Here is a 20600-nt window from a genome sequence, read left to right as displayed (position 1 = left end):
TGGAAAAGTCTAATCCATTTTCTTTACTATAGCTTTTTTGAGCTTTGATTTTTTGATTTTGATATACAAAACTACAACCATTCTGGATCAGGTGCTTTAACTGTAGAGGACATACTTGGAAACAAGCATGCCTAAAAAAACAAAAACAAACTATGGGCCCACATGGACTGCTTATAAGTCAAAACATGGGTAAAATTCCTGATTTCTATAAAAGTATGAACATTAAAATGCGGCTAGTGATTATTAAAAACCGTTATTTCCTCCTTTTTTGCTGAAAAGGTGACGTATATGGAGAGAGAAAAGTGCATCTGATCTCCGGGTTTAATGGAGATGTGGTGATTAGCCTAGACGTGATTGTAGGACTAAACTGATGTAATTAAAAACCTTGTCACCACACATTTCTCTTCTTATGATGGTCTAATGTGACTCTGCTTTTAAAGAGTCCCCAGAGATGTGAGCATGGATATGTGAGTTTATATGAAGGAAAGTTAATCTTCACCAAAGAGATTAGCTTCTCTATTGTAGGCGGGGGGGGAAAGGTGTCGGTATCATTACCAATAACCGCTGAAGCCAAAGGATTAAAACCACTCGAGTGAAAATTTGTAAAGCGTGTTTGAACAAAATACTCAATAAGAATTGTAGAAAAAGGTTGTTAGCGTGCTGTCCAAACCAAGCCAAACGTTATGAAAAAAGCAGGATGTTAATAGGAACACTGATAACAGTTCACATCCTATAAAACCGAGTTTGAGTATTGCATGAAGTTCAAAAGACAATTTAGGCCTCATCAACAAATCCATATGTCATTTCAACTAATCAAGCACTAATGCATCATGTTTGTGCAATTGTTCCAGTCAATTACAACTTATCAGGACCGGGCAGAGAGAGGGAATGCACCCCATTAGGCTGCTTGCCGTTTACTAGCTTCTGATGTTTACTGAAACTGACTAATCGACTGCACTATGGTAAAAACAATGAGAGTAAAAGCCCAGGAGGCCTTGTATAATTTTCTGTCTGTAGTACAGACTAAATGCTGGAATGCCGGGCTGCTCTCTAATGTTGGAGAGAGGCAGAGTAAAAAAGGAGAACCCCTTTATCACAGAAAGCACAGCTCTAGATCCACTTTAATTGGAATGGCAGGCAAGCCAGTCCTTTGTGAAAATTCAAACCTGTCTATTACCAACAGAAGCTCAGGAATGACGGAAGATGTTCCTAGAAAGAAAACAAAAGGAGTGTCATTTGAGGTTTAGTCATTTGATAAAGCAGTCCATCAGCAGAAATGTCGCTGTTAATACACTGTATGAAAGCTTTTAGGCTCAACCGAGCTCCACAAAGAACAACAAAAATAATAAAAACAACACTGTGCAAAATGGACACCTACGCACTGGCAGTATTTTCATACTCACCCTTGCCCTAATCTGTCTGTACAACACTAAGCACAGCCTCTGAAAAGGCATTAACCATATATCATAATAGGGAATTGTCAGCATTATAATACTTTCTGTCTAGCATTCAGAAGCCTCCCGCCCTCACTCACTCATTTACTTCCCCCTTTCCCTCACTCTCTCTCCCCTTTCCTAGCGTCCTTAGGCAACACAGCTTGTCGTCATTGGGCATGCACAGAGACACTGAGCACTGATGCTCAATCATTCTAGTGCAACTCTCCAGGCTCATTTCTTTCAGACAGAAATGTAAGCGGTTTAAAATAATATATATGGTTATCTGCATGGCACAGAAATAAAAAACAGACATTACAATCCTGTGAAGAGCCTCATCACACAACGCTGTAAATTGTGCACACTTAGCATGTGGCAACAGCAATGCACGGAGATACGTTGGGAGTGGAAAGATCCACATACGCAGAATGAATCTTCAAAGACATTAACTAGTGCAGATAAGCTGACACTGATGTCAGCTCATCTGCACCCCAAAACAATAAATTGAAGCAAGAGGCATCACAGATAATTTTACATTCATTTCACGCTTGGTGCCACAATGATCCAAGAGGCATCTGTGCCCACAAAATGGCAGCTTATGCTCGGGGCTTTGCACGGATTTTATTAGTGACTGCCACGGGGTGTCAGAGTGTGCAGCTCAAGATTGCTTCTGCTTGGTAGCCAAGAAGTGACTTGAGGAGAATCGGTGTCCAGTTCTAATAACTAATAATAACATCATCACCTCAGCTTTAGGCAAGGTGCTTTGTTTTCTGCTGCTGGCCACCAGCATGTTCTCATTTGGACCCTTGAGAAGCTGAGGAAATATTAAATCCACACAAACAGGATGATTCATCACCTCTGGTCTGTGCCAGATGGCGTTTACAAGGGTTTGCAGCACATGTAATGTAAACTGAAATGTGCAATTTACTATATTTGATCAACAACTATCATGAAGAAATATCTAGATAATTGAATACAAGAATGTATTGTGTAACTGCAAAAAACCGCAAAACAAAACCTTATTTTATGACAAGTTTTGGTCCTTAGGGTGTTTAATTCTTCTCACGAGACATCGTTAGGCAGGCAACTGACAGGTCCTAACTTCGTTCAACAAGATAAGAACTCCAAATATACAGATAATGATAAAGAACCATATTCAGCGACAAGAAAAGTAAGTACTGCAAGGAATGGCAGATCCCCCGCTGGGAAGAGACAACTGAGACAGCCTAAAACCACAGAAGAAATTAGGCATGTTTGAAGCGAACTATCAAAAGCTGTTCATGTGTGCACCTGAGAACTGGTGCTGTTTTGAATGTCATGGACGCTTACACAAAATAGCCGCTTTTTTTCCCTCCATGTGTCTCTGTATGAAGGTAATGACAAATGAAAGCTACTTGAGGCATTATTTTCAAAAGCATCTAAACTTTAGTCCGAGTGCTTAAACCTTCCCACAGAATTGTGTTCTGGTATTTAAAACTTTGGACTCAACAACACTGTCTCTTTCATTTTCAAGTTCATTTGGCAAACACGGCAGCCTCTTAAACAGGACAAGTGCCATTATTGCTTTTTTTCAACTATGAACCATAACATCAAATCAAATAAAGGAACTTATTAAAGTACTTAAGAAAATTTAGCAAATGGAGCAAACTAAATGAGATGATTGGACTGAAATCTAAACTGGCTAATTGTACATCCGTATTCCATTTACCTGAAATGTTAGGTTACATGCAGCACCTGTAGAGCAGAGCTGTATAAAAGCTACAAAGACAACAAACGCTTTGCAGCTGCTGCAGATTCAACATGTCTTCGGCACGCTGACTTCAAGGTAAAACTTAATTTAGTGGGTCCATGTAAATATGAAAGGCACAGATGAGAAAATCAAGTTAACCAAATTCTTTGCTTTGTGTTTATAAATGAAACAGAGTGCCCTTCTATTAACCTATTTCCTTGTGCGCTGCAACCATCACAGCAAATCACAAGCTGCGTGCCTGCTGTCCCTTTGAGCCAAAATTCAGGCCATCCTTTTATGCAGTGACTACTTCAGCCTGAGGTAAAAGGAGTGTTTATTGTGACTTTAAAATACCCCATCAAGGTCTTATGATGGATTGACATTGGCAATGGAGAGAGGATCTGCCTGTTTATTGTGATACCAGGCTTGGGGAGAGGCAAGGCGCAGCAGTGTTCCATCTCCATGAATGCAGCCGGGTGGCTGTTGCCTTGGGCGTGCCATTGAGTGACGCGGAGGACACATTATGCAGCATCTGCATCATTACTCTTGTCTTCCACAAACGGTTCAACAGTTGAATAGGACAATCTTCATAAGTAGCAAAAGAAAAGCACTGGTGAACCGTGCCAACAAAACAGACCGAGTTTAGTCTTTGCCAAAGTGAAAATGTAGCCGGCCACTTGAGACAAAGCAAGAGAGAATAATCAAAAACTGCAGTTCAGTTAAGCAATTAATCAACAGCTGTCTTGTGATGGTCACAGAAAGAAACCCTGCTGATTTAGCTTGTAAAACAGTCATCGGTGAATCAGGAAAACAGGGGGCTAAATTATGAATGAAAGGAAGGCACTCCACATGAACCCAATGCTGGTGGTGATGCACTATGAATGAACCCAGCCTTTGGCCCAGGTAATGGGCCTTGGTTTTTCTCCTGGGAGGGGGTGGCAGGAGAAGGGAGAGGGTGAGAAAAGAAGGGCCAGGAGAGGGGAGCAGAGAAACTATCACAAAGCCACCCATGGATTCTAATGGAAACCCCATCGCCCTTCACATTTCCTTGTGCATTAACAGCAGCAAGGTCTCCCATCTTACTAACCCTGAGAGGGCTGGTAGCAGCAGCTGCCCGCCCACCATCTACATTCTCAACGACTCGGCTTATCTACCCAAACTGCTTTTAACACCTGAATCAGAAATACCGCTAGCCTTTCAAAAAGCTTTCTACGTAACTTTCTCCATGCTTTCAAATAGTGCATTGCATCCCTGCTACCACTCTGTTATATCTGACTGTCATGGGCAATTCTCCGCTTCAGGCAAACAGAAAAGAGGGATGGAAGGAGAGGGAGAGTGGTGGCCCAGATAAAAGCCCTATAGAGCTGCAGATGCCCAAAGAGCTCCAGATAGGCTCTATCCCCGGAAGGTAATGATCGAGGATAACTTTGACCTTCAAGTGTCCTGCCCTTCCACAGAAGAACAGGGGAAAGGTAATAACCCCAGAATGACCTGGCTGAAGTGGGTGCAATTTCAGGAACGATTCTTCAGCTCTGGCATCTCTTCCAGCTGATGTTCCATTCCTTTGTTATGTGGCTTTGTTATATCTCGGCACATAACTGGTTCAATTAGCCTAATAGCTGCCTTGCTGAGGTGCACCAGGTGAGAACTGGCTGCCAATGTCACCAATTAATCACCTGAGTTAGCCTAATTAATTAAGTCTCTGGTGGAGGCTGATAACGACTCTCCCAAGAGCTTTTAAATTGCTGGTTAGTATCTGTGACATTTAGCGTCATAGATAAAGACTGCAGCTAAAAGGTAGCACATACAGCTGGCTGTCACCTGTTATCAAAGAAAAAAAAAGGTCTGTGCAGATTAATAAATTAGACCCTTCTTTCACTTTGCCACTGATTTGTTTGGATTATTTACAGATTATATTACTTAAAATGTTGCAAATAATTGTTATTAGCAATCAACTTATGACTAAATACACTTGCATAATATCATGTGATGCAATACAACAGGCAGCAATTTGGAGATTATTTAAAATATGAATAATCTGGCTAATATAACATATTTTTGTTTCCACTTCTCCAGTGCTACATTGGAAGAAAAAAAAAGGGGGTGGAAACAGGACTGTGTTGGAGTGTGATGTTAAAGTCTTCTACCAAAGCTTCATTAGTTAACCCTGAACTGCTGTTTAGGTGAACATTAATCTGCACATTTCACCTCCACACTATCAAACTGTTACTCTTGGCTTTAACAGAACCTGATGAGTTGCAGTGAGCTTGAGTTCTCAGATGTTTGCCGTTCAAAAAAAGATGCCCTCCACTCTCAAGAGGGCACCATCTCCCTCAGAGAACGCATGGTTTACTCACACAGTAGGGGTTCCTTTAGGTAAACTCTCATGAGAGACAAGCACCACCTAGTGTTGGACTGGTGCACTACACAGGTACACAAAAAAAGCCACAACAGAGCATTTTAAATAGCTTTTACCACTTCAGTCATTAAATTTGATCATCTCAGATAATTAACCATCATTATGTAATGATGTAGTTTTATAAAGAAGCGAGGGTCTCAAAGTGATCTCTAAATTTTTCATTTTCTGTTGATCTCATGGCTGCAGAAGACCCTTTGGCTAGCATCTCAGTCTTCCCTTACCCTATCCAGGTAAATGCTAGAGAACATCTTTTCAGATTACTTGCATAATCTGCTTACCTTTGATTTGTAAAAAGGTAACAGCCTCATTAGTCTGCCCCCCATCCATTCCCGGCCCTCCCTTCACCTTTAGGCACCTGCCGTTTGCCACAGGTGGGCATGTAATTGCTCTGTGGCGTGGTCATGTTCTGAATGGTTAGAAGAGAGCAGCCTTGCTAATGAGGCTGCTCACTGTGTTGCTTCTGCACTGCTGAGAAATGTATGTGTGTGTGTGAGGAGCCAGGTGTGGGGTGTGTGTGTGTTGAGAATCACATACATCTGGTATTCTGTTGCAGTACGACACAGCTGCTGGCTGCTGTGTTTGGGAGAGTCAAAAGTTTTGAGTGAATGCGAGTCGAGCAGAAAGGCTCGCAGTATTTGGAGAGAATCTGAGTTTTTTCTGCATTTGCTTGACACTACAAGGCAAGCGTGTGCATGATCAGCCTGTTGAGCTCATCTTCCACCCCCGTTGTGGGAATGTGTGTGGTCTAAAAGATTGCATAAATACTCACTAGTGGTGCAATGTTTCTCAGTGGCATCACCCTGAGTGCTGCTCCTGGGTTGCTCCTCTCCCGCACTGTGGTGCTTCCTGGTTGCACCAGCACCCGGAACCGCTGACAGCTGAGCCGGCGTCAGAAGGTCTGCGGTGCCCACAGAGGATCAGTTACCGACAATGGACAATACTCTTTGTGCTTTGTGTGCGTGTGCAGTTCGGTGTGTGTAAACACGAAAAGCACTTCTGAAACACGCTGCTGGCAGTATATTATGTCAGCGTGTGTGTGAGAATAAAACACCAAAAGGCTATGAAGGTACGTTGGCAGACATTGATAAAAATGTGATGTGACACACAAAGATGACCAAAGGGTTGTGATATGCCGAGTGAAGTACAACTGTGTGTCACTCAGCACACACATTAATATTAAAACTACAAAGATATAATTTGCAATGGTTATGTTTCACCCGGAGCTCGAGTATGACAGGAATAAAAAAACAGAACTGGAAGTGTAGAGACATGCAAGCCCCTGAAAATGAGACATTTCAACTCTAACATCCGGCGATATTTAAGTTTTTAGCCAAATTTATCACAACTCCTTTCATCTTGTCACGGGGGAGGAACCCCCACCCACCCCCGGACGCACTGTGGGTTTTGAACGCCGCTGCAGCTGGACATCATGCAGTGCTGGGCTAATTGATAGCTTTATAGCAGGACCTTGACTGGAAGATTAAATATTTACACTGCTGTATTCCTCCTCTCAGGCAATTGACTTCTGCTCCTGCAATATTCATTTAGCATCCTGTGCTTTTAGTTGCTAAAAGAGGAAATCAAAAGAAACAGGGTGACTTCTGAAAATTGGCTTTTTTTGCTTGACAAAAAAACTGTCAGGCCTCTGTGGCTGATGTCAATAAGACCTCTGTGCATACTTCAGATTATATTTTATATGAGAAATTTGGTCTTCTTGTGCAGTTCCCTGGCAGTCGCATCACTTTGAGAGGCGAAGATGGAAGATAACCTCAGCTTCAAGAGCAGTTTTGTGTCCATTTCTAGAAAAAGTCAGTGCAAGGACTGAACATATCCTGTTTTTTCTGTTGGCATATGCCCACACAGATATGATTTGTAGCCCAATCTGGTCATGGCTTACATTACTAAGAGGAATGTAACAAGTGTGCTGTGCTCTTTGTACAAAATGTTGTTAATTAATGTTAACTCCCACGTGGGCATGTAAAGCAATCGGAATATTTAAACAAGATTATACAGATTTGTGCTCAGTATTTGACAGCATACATAAAACACATCATATTACTGCGTTGCCTGTGTGCTTCTATGTGCATAAGCCTAATTTAGATTTACCCTCCGTCCACCCAGCACTGCTTGGGGCTGTTTGGTGAGTGTACAAATATGGAGCGTCAGGCAGACAGCTAGCACAGAAGGTACTGTCTGAAACACTGGAGCCTGAGGCGCCACTCCTTTTTGTGCCACATACTCTGCACTAAAAACTGACTGCTCCATCAAGTACTGCTGGGCTACCCTACAGATTTTCTTCCTAAAAGCAAATTTCTATTCTCTGAAAGAATCTATCAAAGACTTTCCAGATGAGAGGGGGAGGGGGGGGAGCAGACAGGCTGGGAACCACACAGCTAACATTAACTGGCTTGAGTTCATTATTGAGCTCAGCCTGAATATTCTCCCAAAATATTTAGATATTTAGATAAACAAACTGTACTTTTAAGTGTCATCATTAGTCAGCTGACACAACAATATAATGAAACGCAGCAAAACACTCCTAACAAAATACTGGAGTAAGAGTTATTAAAATGATCACATTGGAAAAACTGTCTTCTTTTTTTTTTTTATAAGCAGCTAATTTAGGATGTTTGGATCTGCAGCAACCCCCCCCTTCTCCATTTAAATGAAGTTCTTACCCCTCTTCCTGCGCGCCTCCTTAATCTCTTCACACATGCGATCAAACTCAGGGTCCAGCTCAGCAGCGAATATGGCATGGGCTGTGTCCTTTAAACTGCACGCTCTGTGCCTGATCACCTTGTCTGAGAAGGGAGGAGACGACAAAACAACACAAATGAAGAAACACACAAACCACAGCTTTCTGTATAGGGCTGCATTCATGTGCCATATGTTCAGAGACATGCTGAGAACATAGTGCAGACATCTACCCAAATCTCTGGTATGGCATTTTAAATATTCATTTGCCTCCCATCATGAAAGCATGCTCTCCATACCCTAACGAGCAGGCAAAGCAAAGAGTCAATAGAAAGCCTAACCCATTCCACTGTATCTGTGAGAAAGGGGAGTGTAGAATTTTCTCACAGTACCAACGAAAGGATAGAGCTGGCTTTAGTGAGAAATGTTAGTGGGCAGAACTGCAGACATGAAAGCAGGAATGCCACTACTTCAAACATTTAAGACAAAGTTGGGTGCATTATATGCACACACAACCATGTATATTGCACATACAAAGAGAAATATTTTTAAAATGCACACTCATTATCTCTCACAGTCCTTACACCTTTATAACTTCCAGGCCTTGTTCCCTTTAGATGTGTCACAGCATTATTAAATCCTCCTTTCCCCCTGCTTCTGCATCCATGGAGGGAAAATAAAGGCAGAGCTGCAGAGGCAGGCTAAAAGCATAGTCTCTGTAAACAGGCCGTCTCTCATTACAGCAGGCAGTGGGAGAAGAGTTCAGGCATAGAGTGGCACAGAGGTCACAATCTGCCAGCTTCCCTTGTCTAATTGGAGGATTGCTGCTTAATTGCAATGGAGGCAATTTGGGTGCATGTGTGTGTGTTTTTCTACTGACAGAGCACGTCTCACAGTATGCTCATGCACGTGCATTATAAGGGGAAAAAATGCACGTGCATGAGCCCAAATGTCAAAGGCCAGGTGGGATGCCAAGAGCTCATCTGCAACTTCATGGACTAACCTCCCCATCTAAAACTGTCAGGGACGGACTGACATGCAACTCTGTTGCTTTAGTGCTCCTTTATAGTTAAAGGGTTGTTATTGCCATTTCACCCAATCAGCTAAAGAGTATTTCTAACCCTGAGTCGTACTGTGGAGCACAGAGATATCCCAATTTTTAAACAAATTATTTAGCCAGGTGGGGAGGTATAAAGCAAGCAAACCAACATGACTGGACGTGGAGGACTTTACGCTAAATTCAGTGTGAAGGACAAGGACAAACAGACCACAGAGGGATAATGAGGTTCTTTCCCAAGCACTAGGAGAGCTGGTGGAGAACTTCCCAAGCAGCATAATTGTGCAGGGTCTGGGCCATATTCCCTGGACCAAGCACAGGGTGAGCAGACAAGATGCTTCGTTAGTCTTCTTTATTAAATTGCCTAATTGCAATTTTTTTTCCCTTTAGTGTATCATTTGTAGGCCCTGCATTCCAACAAATGACCCAGGACCTCGGCTGCAAAGACAGAGATATGATTTATTCCTTTGGGCAGAGAATTGCTTCCCATTAGTATCGGGCAGCTATATTCTAGCAAGGGTGCCGAGGCAGCTAAACACACAAGGCAAGAATTAAAACAGCAATTTTAAGTGAATGTTTTAACGCAGGCCTGCCACATGCTGCAGTAAACATTATATCAGATTTGAATCATTTGGTGCAACAATAATATAATTATATAATAATATATTATATTAATGCTAACTGCTATATTATATTAATTGTAAATTCTGCATAAAACACATCACCTTGAGGAGGCTGTGTTGTGGTTGTGAACTGAACTTAAATGAACCTATTCACCCCAGAACATTTCCTGTCATGCAAAATTCAGACATATGTGTAAGGTATAGAAAATGAAATATATTTCTGTTTACAAGTGTTTCCCACCAATCCTTATAAAGCCCATTCTAAGCCTGGAAAATGTGCTGAGATGAAGTGTGGATGGGGTAAAATTCAGTTCAAACTGCAAGAAAGGAGACAAATTAAATTTTAATGCATATGCAGCCTTCCACAGCTACAGAGCATGAAGTACACTGTGGAAATGCTATTTTCAGTGGGGGCCGTATGTACTGCATTTGAATTTCCAAGTTAGAGAAAACCATATTTAAGCAATTTTACCGCCTGGAAGCTCTCCTTTTAAGTCATTAAGTATTACATCTAATTACTTTTTACTCACCAGTGGTGGTCTAATGGAACACAGCCATGACTAGAGATACACAGGCTCATATTTATTTGGATATGTTGATATAACATCAAGGGAAATTGGACACTGGGAGTTTTCTATAGATATTGTGCCAGTTTTAGGGACGATATCACAAATAAGCTGGGGATTAAATAATTATACAACTTTTGGGGAAATTTTCTAATTTGCTTCACTACCAAGGGGTGTATAGAAAGCTTGATATCAAAATAAGATCTGTGACTTAATTATGAGATAGAACAGATATACTCAGCCTACCTTGGTAATACAAGACTATTTATGAGTTTTTTTTGTTTGTTAATTTTTTATTTTACATTTGTGACAGCCTGCTGGTGAGATTGTATTTATGTACGTGGATTCATAATCAAGCCCAACTACTTCTCACCTCCAGGGTCCTTGTCGGGATTGTATTCTAAAGCATTACTGCAGATGAGGTCAATGTCCACCAAGAAGTCCTTGGCTGTCAAGTACTGGTGGGTGTCAATCTTTGTCATGACAGTGGATAGGTCCATGGGCTGCCTAATCACCTCCAGGTAGTCTGACACCTGAAACATAAACACTGAGTTTGTGATCTCATTCACAGTTTGACAAAGCTGGCGTCAGTCCCTCCACAAATCAATTCCACTCTACCTCTTCAATGTCAACTGGCTTGCTGAAGATGTTAAAACGTTTGTCAGTGGCCAGGCGCTTGGTCACGTCCCTGAGAAAGAGCCTGAGCTCCCGTAATGTGTTCTCCTCCTGTTCAGCCAGGCGACGCTGTTCCTCTGCTGAAAGGACTCTCGGGCCTGGAGCCTCCGCCACTGGCAGAACCTCTTCACACTTATCTGTTTGAGGAGGAAAAGCAAGAAAAGTGCATAAAGTATATAAAGTTTTCACACTGCTTCCATCCATCCAGCAAGACAAAAAAAATCCATCTAACACATTTAAGAACTGTGAGCGTCTATAGCTTAGCAACAAAGCACCAAAGATTTGGCTCAACTATCAGCACAAGTAAAGCTGCTAAACAAAATCTTTTGGTTTAAAGTCAGACACCAGTGTCATTATTGACCTTTTCCTTTTAGCACCATTGCAAACAACAAACAAACTTAGTCCAGTGAAGAAGAACATGTAAGGATACGCTGAGACAAAATAACTGTCTGACCAATGCCAATTTTTTTAATTAGGTGTTACCTTTTCCTGCTTCTTACTGATTTTATGCCATCGAAACAAAGAAATTGTTGGGGGGGGGGAAAAAGTCAATAAATAATAGTTTCATAGCTCATTGGAGTTGTCTATCCTTATCATACCCTCTTTGGACATTTAAACAGTAAAACAATTATTGTTCCAAAGAAAAACAGTAATAAATGTCAAAAGCAGTGAAGGTGCATCCCTAGATTAAAGATTAATTAAGCTAACGAAATAAAACTCCCCTGGTTTTGAAATACACCTAAGAACAGCCTCTGGCCAGTGGCGAAGCGATAAAGCAAAGCCAGCAGATCTTCACCCTTCGTCTCTAGAGGTGCCCATACTTGCCCAAGGCATCGGCCCATATCGTTAGGAGGGCTATACAGCACCTAAGGGCGCTTCACTCAGCAGCAGCAATCCAACTCCTGATTCTAATTATGGTTAATCGCGGCCGGGCCCTCTCACAGCAATTCCTCTCTGTGCTTTTCTGCTGGCCTCTCTGCAGGAAATCAGACTGCTGTCTTAGAGAGGCAGGAGCCCCTGAAGAGCACAGAGCGAGTACAGCAGGGGACCCTCCTGGTTTGCATCAATGAGGAATCGAAAGATGAATGCTGGACACCATTTCCATTTGAAAGCCCGGGTGGACAGCATTCTCATATTGAACTGGAACAGTAGACTTTGGGAACACTGAGATTGAGCAGTAGGGAAATAGCAGGGGGTAATTGTACTGGTGGATGGGGATGTGATTGAGGGGTGCTGTGGCCTGATTTTGATGTGGCTGAGAAATAGAAATGTCCAGGATTCACAGGTTTCACACTGGGCCAATCTTACACTTCTGTGTGCACCACGCTAATTACCTTAACATCTGTACATATTTTTGCCGAGGTGAAATTAAACCAATTCTGAACGTCAAACAAAGCTTTGATCTGCGAATATGAATTAGGGACACACGTACACAAACGCGCACACGCAAGGACCGTTTTTAACATACCGATCAAATAACATTTGCTCCTCCAGTCTACATTTAATCCAAAATAAAAGGAGAGTTGAAATACGAAACCAGAGCTAGAGAGGGAATAATACAAGCAGTCAACACCAGCCAACACTGCCCTCTAGCACTGACAGAAGAAATGAGTCATTATGCTATTTACTTATGTATGCATAAATAGATACCTGCATTCCTGAGGCGTGGTGGAGGCCTGGCTGCTTGAACCAACAGGAGGTCAGAGAAGAAGTGCCGTATTTCCTCTTCTCCCGGAGGGGACAGTGCAACTACTTCCCCATAGGTCCTCTGGAATATACTTCTCACCTGTATTTAACAAAAAAGAAAAGAAAAGAAAAAGGAGTTTTTAAAAAAGGGAAAAAAGAAATAAGGGTGTTTCTGAAAAAGACTCACCAACAGAACATGTCAAACCTTGTTGCCACGCCGGTATACTTAGTATGTTTATTCTAAGGTGCCCTTTTTCATTGAGCACTATAAGGCAGTTGTTTCATTCATTTTTGTTCCAAGTAGAATTCATGAGATGTGAAAATATTCCACTTTGAGCCAATTTAATTTCAGTTTGATATCAGGGGCACAAACTAACTGCTTCCACTGAAGTTTGTTATGTACACTTTTGTTAACACAGAAGCCAATGATAAATAATAATTATGACATTGACGCGAGTCCTCTTTTCATCTGTCGCTACATTAAACTAATGCACAAAATAGCACAGCAGAAACCAAGCACAGGACTTAATGAACATGGAAAATATTTAAGTCCAAATTGCAAACCAAAGAGGTAAAAAGAAAACGGGACTCGTTATTTCTAATAGAACCCAATTGATAAACAGCCCACTGTCCAAGGTTTGCAGACAATGCATCGCCTTAAACACGCGGCAGATTTCTTGTGGGGAAATTCTTATATTATAAAAGCAACAACTTTCCCATCTGTAGGAATAATAAAGGTTATCTTAACTGTCAAAAACTGCAAATCAGAGTGGGTAACAATGGGTTAATAAACACTAATGCTATTAAAAGGTGTTTGATAAATTCTCAACCACAACTCTACTAAATATAATGCATGTATGAAGTATTACAGATGTCCTCAGTGAATGTGCACAGCTAAGCAGTGTTTTGGAAAAAAAGAAAAACAAATAGCACTGTGGTGGATTTTAATGGATAAAAACTGTTCATATTGGATTGAATTTAATTCAACTGAAGTCAATTTTCTTAATGGAAAACAACAGATATGGAAAAACTGTGCTGAACATGAGACCCTGTAGTGGATGAGTTACATGGTCTGATTTGATGCGTTTTCTTTTAATGGTTGTTTGTTTGTATTTTTTCCTCTCAGCCTGCAGGATTCAATAACAATGTTTCAATGACTCTAAATTTGGTCTGCCTGTAAGTTCTGATGTTTCAACCTGTATAATTCAGAAGGACTGACTAAACTGTAAGTATTTAAAAATAAATAAATAAAAAATTTTTTTAAAAAAAGCACGATAACCTCATTCCCTGATAGCCAAATGTTTAACCTGAAGCAGAACTTTTTATTATCACATACAATGCACGCTTGGAGTCAAAAGACCTCAAGTGAGAGCATCATTATAATTCCTATTATTAATTCATTTTATTTGAAAAGGGACCATGGACAATATTAACAATATTAACATAAATGTCTAGTTAGCTTGGGCTCATTTGCATCTGTAGTCCCTCTGCAGCAGGTCATACGCAGAAGATCATATAACCTGCCAATGTGTACATTTACATGGATGCTGTATCCTAAGTTAGTTCTGTGATGGAGCTGAACACCAGTTCCAACAGGATGCCCCGCTGCTGACGAAGCGCCGACTTTACTCTTTATAATTCCCCCGCTATTTGTCATTCACATCGATCCTCACCCTTAGTTGTGGCATGTTTGCTCGCTCTGCACCGCTATCTGGTGTCTTTCTTTCACACACTCTCTGAATTGCTTGCTCTCCCCTCAGAAGAGGTTAAAAAAGGAGAAACTGAGTAAAAACAGTAGGAGAGCCAGAAAGAGATCGTGCAGGTAGCACACAGCAGGTAATGATTCACAGTATTTTTATTATGATAAAGGCTGCAGGTGTATTAACACCAGGAGAGAGAGCAGTAATGTGTAGACAGATGAATGTTTAAAAAGGAAGGGAGGGTGGAAAGTATAAAGGGAATGCCTACTGGCTAGAGAGACTGTAAAATAAAAGTGGACACCTATTCTTTATAGACTCAGATTAGGGTTGTTAAGATTTTGAGCTGGTTTACACAACAACTTTCAAAGTTTGTAGCTGGAAATCAATGTTTGCAAACCTATAAATTGAATCACATGAAAAGTTTGTGTATGCGTACAAGAGACACGTAGGTTTCCATTATCACCGTTCTTTCACTTCATGGTTATAGAGCCACTTATCTCCATCTCCAATGCTTTAAAGGCTTTATTTAGTAAAATCACATTCATGTTGGCTAACCTGAATCAAATTCCCAAGTCCCTACCTACTACACGGCATCTAGGGAATAAAAGTGAGAAATCTGCAAGAGTAATGGATAACTGGAACACTGAAGCCCAGATGGTGATAACATGGACCGTGAATGTGTCGCATCAGCAGGAGCTTTTCATTCACTGGACTGCATTCTGAATCTCACATATGAACTCTCTCTCAAGCTTGGTATGAGTTTTCTGTAGTTACTGAAAGAGCAAGAGAGCGAGGAGCTCACACATCCTGAAGGAGCTCCGAGAAGAATCGAGGCTCCTTTGCTCTGAAACGAGTCAGTAGAGGCAGCGGCACAAATAACTGGAAGGACATGCCAAAGGGATTACATTTTAGCCATCACCAAAAAGGGCTGGACGACATGGATGAGAGAGAGGTTCTGCTGGCTTACTTTATTTAGCCTGCTGCCACTGTGACCCAGTCCCAGAAAAGCAGAAGAAAATAGATGAATAGGAAGTGACAATTCATTCTGCCAGTGCACACACTGTTGTGCTTTGATAAGTGAAGATTTAGCATGAACTGAGGAACAATGGTCAGTGATGATTTTGCTTTTGGAGACATAAATAGTGCATGACACAAAAGAGCCAGTGTGCATTTAGAAACCATTGAAGAGGTCAGTGTCAGATATCTGAAACCCTCTTTCCAAGGTGATGCATCAGTTGTGCAAATGTGAAGCAGCAGGCGAGATTTGCTGTTCACTTTCAATGTCTTATCAGTAACTGTGCTATTGCGGCGTATCGCCCAACACTGGCCTTTACAGCCCAACCTCAAGCGTGAACAGCAAAACAGCAAAACCGCTGCAACTCAAGTCTGGCTGAAGGACGCACTGTACAAACATCACTACGCCTCATCATCCATCTCACAGGACATAAGTGTTACTACACTGTATTTATTGCTCCTTGGCACTGCAACCAGATTACCAATGCATTATTAATCATGTTTTTATGGTCAATCAGCAGTGGATAGAATTCACACTCTACAGGCTGTTGATACAGTTATTGTGCACTTGAACAGTATAGCAATGTATCAAAGACACAGCAAAATGTGTTACAACTAGATAGATAGCAAAGATACTAAGGGATGCCACCATCCCTCCACACTCTTTGTGTTGAACCTGGAGCAAATTTTCCTTCTACTTTTATAGAAAAGGGAGTCAATCTTAGTAGGCTGAACGACTGTTAAGGGAGGGAGGGAAATTATGTAGTTGGACCCAAGCCTGCAGTGTCAGTTTTGGCTGGGGAGGGATCCTAGCCATTCCCTGCTGAGGCTTGGAGCTGAGACAGCAGCTGTCACTGTGTTCTCCGTGCCAGAGAGAGAAACAACACTCTCAGAGATAGCCAAATCACTTAAAGCGCCATAGATTGCGGCATGTCCGTGCCTAAAAATGATTGATAAAGCAAACAAATCCAGCAAATAGGTCTAATTAGTAGATGAAACAAGCTTTTAAATAGCCTGAACAATACTCCCAATCAGTGGAACCAACTCATGTACTCGTTATGTTCCCATTGCAGGATTTAAAAGAAAGGCTGTAGATATAAGTAGTGCAACAGAAACTATTTCTAGCAGCAGCAGGAATGACTGAGTTTTTATACCATTAGCTTCAAATAGTTACTTTCTGATTTCTTACATTTTGTCTGGCTTTAACCACCATTTAGGGTCATCTCAGGGCAGTCTGAAAACTATTAGAAACTTAAAACCTGCTTATCATAAATAATCTTTCAGTCAATTTATGTCACTGATTACACCATAACATGGATTTAGTCATGTGTGCTAAAACACACCTACAAACTAAAGCTTATCTTAAGTGCTTAGTGGAAATGTCACTTCCAGTGTAGCATATTTCAAGGAAATCAATCTTCACATCATTTAAAGAAAAGTCAATCCATTAAGGTTGCTACAGCTGAGAATGAGGGCTCATTTAATTTCCAGCAGTGAAAATGTCAGTGGTCAACACTGTCAAGCTATGAAGTATTTTCTCAGAGTAAATAAAGCCACAAGTGTTAAGCAACAATATTCATCTGTCTGTCAACCATTAATCATCACACATATAGTCTAAATGTTCATTTACAGTCAGAAAACAGTGCAGACTGGGGCACAGTGTGGGGTACAAAGCTTGATTATTTGGTTTTTCAGACTGCTCTAAACTGCAGCATTTTTCCTTGAATGTTTGGGTGGGAGTAAGGACTCCCTGTTGGCTTTTTGCTATTTTTTTCCCTCATCAGTCATTGGTTAGCAAAGTCTGTGTCATCAGCAACAGAACTTCAAGCGTTGTTGTCAGTGCTGCCAGATTTAGATCCGGTCTGTTTTTTGTTTTAGCTTCAGCCAACAGAATCAATTGATAGGCTTATCAGCTTTGCATTTTTCTACAGAGAATATCCAATATATAGCAATTATTTTAATTTTGTTTTATTAAAAAAAAAATTCCTACATGCCCCTCACTATGGGACAAACCTATATCCAATATAAACAAGCACAATAAATGAAGTTCTAAAATTAAAAAATAATGACATTTAAAATGTTTTGATTTTAAATGAACCAGTCTTTCATTCTTTGCAGGCTCTGTTGCCTTCATTTTATCAACAATGTTTATTTTCTTTTGCTTTTTATTTTTCATATCTCTGGTTGAACAAGGTAACCCAAAAAAGACAAGCCTGATGAGGGGGTGGGGAGGTGGGGAGACTGGGTTACCGTGGGAGGGGGGATTGTTACGATAGTGATTATGACTGATGATTAGGGTTTCAGTGTTTCCCCTCAGCTGACTGCTCTGAAGGGTTGGGTGAGGTGTGGCGGTCAGCGGGTGACAAAACAAAAGTAGATAAAAACTGTGGAAGCAGATGACATTTACTGTGACGCACTGTTTGCACAAGCATTACAGCTTAGCACAGGAAAAAAAACAAAACCTTCAAATCAGGCTTTAACCTCCAACACCACATAAAAAGGACACTGGGTTAACAATCTTCTCTTTCATATTATGAAAGAAAAAAAAAGGTTGCAAGCCTTCAGGAAAATCTCAAAATGTCAGCTCAGGTGTTCGTGTGTGCGTTCCTACCTCATCTGACAGCTTTGAGTAGTGAGTTTCAGCTGTGGCGAGGACAAGGACAGGGCTGAAAGAGGGCACATCCTGCAGCAGGGTGAGGAAGGTGCTCTTCACAGTATCACTTACTGTGTCCCACCACTCTGAGATATGTGGCATGTATACTACACTGGGCACGCTCCGGCGGGCCTCGCGGAATACCTACAGGGAAAATGGTCAAGCAAACAATGTTTTCTAAAACTGAAGAAATGGAAATAAAGATTGTGGAAGCCAGCAGATTGCCTACTGTCTCCAAATTTTGTTCTCACAGTAAAACAACTTCAGTTAAATAAATACATGTCTGCACCTTCTCAGTGCATCGGTATGCGTTTGCGCTTTACCTGAGCACAGGACTCCTCTGGCGTCTTGGCGCTAACGGAGTAGAGAGTGGGCAAGTCCAGGCGGTGTACTGGTAGCTTGTCCAGGTGGTGCAGCAAGGCAGGGGCCAAGTGGGAGCTCTGTCCTGAGCCCGGGGCCCCTGCCAGGAGCAGACGAGGCCTGTATGCTGTGGGCTGTTGGAGGGCAGAGCTAGAGGCAGATGGGAGTTCACAGTTAGTGTATCATCTATCACTATATGAGTGCAGTACAACAGTCCTCCAGTCATTTAAAAAGCCTCGTCACAGCAGAAGCCCTATTGTTCTCTTTTTACTTTTGTGCACTCACTGTAAAAGCTACAGCTTAGTCCGAGTCTGTAAGAGTTGCTTTTAATTGCAATGAATCTTTGGCATTTGGTGTAAAAGCAATCCCACACACAAGTGATGCAGAAAAATAAGCCACACGTGAAGAAGAGTGGTCAGAGGAAAAACAACAGGAATTCAGTATGGTTTTGCAAACACCCAGCTGTGAACACATTACTTGTGCACATGTGCACGCACAAGGCAACATGCCCGCTTGCAGCAGCTTATTGTTGTTTTCAAGGTTTGTGTGGGAGCACAATCTTAGTAATCCTGCTCTGCATTTTACTTGATGGCTTTTTTGAAGGCAAAAATGACTGGGACTCCTCCCTTATCTCAGAGTTACATGAGTTCTACTTCTGCAGTAATTGTTATCTGTACTCAACCTCGAGGAGACATGTTTTTGAAACAGAGTTCTGACAAAATCTGTCCTACTGCAGCACAGCTGTTTGATAACAACGCCAATAAGCCACTTAAGCATGGCTTTGCCTGCATTCAATCCAGTAGGTGCCATTAATCTACAAATCTAGACATGCCTTCAGGGGCTTTTCCTATGTGCATCTAACACACAGTGCGAGCAAATTTTATACAGCTTGAAAGCAAGAAGCTTGATAAGTGCTTAATGTGTTTATCAAATAGTTCAAGTTAACGGAAAGTCAAAGGCCAAGTACTTGATCGGTTTATTTCCTTTGCCCGTCTACATTTCTAAATAGAAGGTGCAATAGCAATTCTGGTTTGTGAGTCGTCTTTTCACCTTCTGTTTCCTCTTTCATCCTCTCCTATGATCTAACCCCTTTGACTCTACAGCTGAGGATTGTTAATAAATACTCCCAGTGGAACAACTGTATATTTGTTGCCTTAGAGGTTGCCTTCATCTAAGGAGATAGCAGTATTTCAAGGCTCACTGGAGCTATTGTAGCACGAATTAAATGGCGAAAATGAGAACCGATAGCACCTGTTTGTTGTATTGTAACTTCAGCGTTAGAAAATGCAGTTCTGTAGAGCAGTCTGAAGTTTTTTTATCTGAGTAGGTCTTAAATGCAGTCTTGTGATAAAAGATGTTTTTTTCTGACACAACATTCATTCCATCTGTTGGTTATGACACATAAGCAGCGCCTTTGCACAAAAAAGCACATAAAAGCCATCTTTGGTGAACTCACGAGGAGAAATGGAGGAAGGGTCTGTGCATTGCAGAAGAGGTGAGCTGACTCTTTGGGGATGCAGCAGGCTGGACTTCATAAATGGAAGCAGAGCCTTCCTCATTGTCATCGTCGCTATACAGGTCCTCTTCTAGCAGATGATTGTCACCGCCTAGCACTGTGAGGAACATTGATCATGTACACATGTGGCTACTCACTTTTCCTGGCTTTACTCAGTGTACTGATGGCAAAGGGGTACATAAAAAATTGTTTCTGAAAAGTTTAATCCTGAAAGTAGCACTGCTGCTGATGTTAATGAAGCAAATTCAACAAGAAAATTAAATTTAAAGAAAAAGAAAAGCAAATCTGCTTATTAGTTAGAGATGTTTAGGCCATTTGACATCATGCACAGCTATGGGATTTTCATGTCATTAATGGCTTTTAGAAGTATGATTCCTGCAAGCAATCTCCAACTGGTCGAGTATTGCATCGAGCCTAATCTGCTGTAAACAGTCTTCAGTTGACTGGAGTGGGAGTTGAGTTATTGAAGCGCTCA

At 41.4% G+C, this 20600-nt stretch overlaps 1 protein-coding gene across 1 annotated transcript in view; it reads right to left on the bottom strand.

Moving 5' to 3' along the window:
• The window catches only part of atad2b (ATPase family AAA domain containing 2B), a 64491-nt gene that overhangs the window by 34235 nt on the left and 9656 nt on the right, over positions 1 to 20600 (bottom strand). The window contains exons 17-24 of the mRNA XM_005725069.1: positions 20066 to 20222; positions 18573 to 18759; positions 18208 to 18393; positions 12847 to 12982; positions 11140 to 11333; positions 10895 to 11054; positions 8260 to 8382; positions 6351 to 6479 (exon numbers count right to left, since the gene is read on the bottom strand). Of these exons, the coding sequence (XP_005725126.1) occupies positions 6351 to 6479; positions 8260 to 8382; positions 10895 to 11054; positions 11140 to 11333; positions 12847 to 12982; positions 18208 to 18393; positions 18573 to 18759; positions 20066 to 20222 (1272 nt within the window). The remainder of the gene's footprint in view (positions 1 to 6350; positions 6480 to 8259; positions 8383 to 10894; positions 11055 to 11139; positions 11334 to 12846; positions 12983 to 18207; positions 18394 to 18572; positions 18760 to 20065; positions 20223 to 20600) is intronic.

Source organism: Pundamilia nyererei, unplaced genomic scaffold (genome assembly GCF_000239375.1).
Source record: "Pundamilia nyererei isolate P.nyererei 1_Seehausen unplaced genomic scaffold, PunNye1.0 scaffold00013, whole genome shotgun sequence".
NCBI classification, from domain to species: Eukaryota; Metazoa; Chordata; class Actinopteri; order Cichliformes; family Cichlidae; genus Pundamilia; species Pundamilia nyererei.
This window is presented reverse-complemented; position numbering and strand designations above follow the sequence as displayed.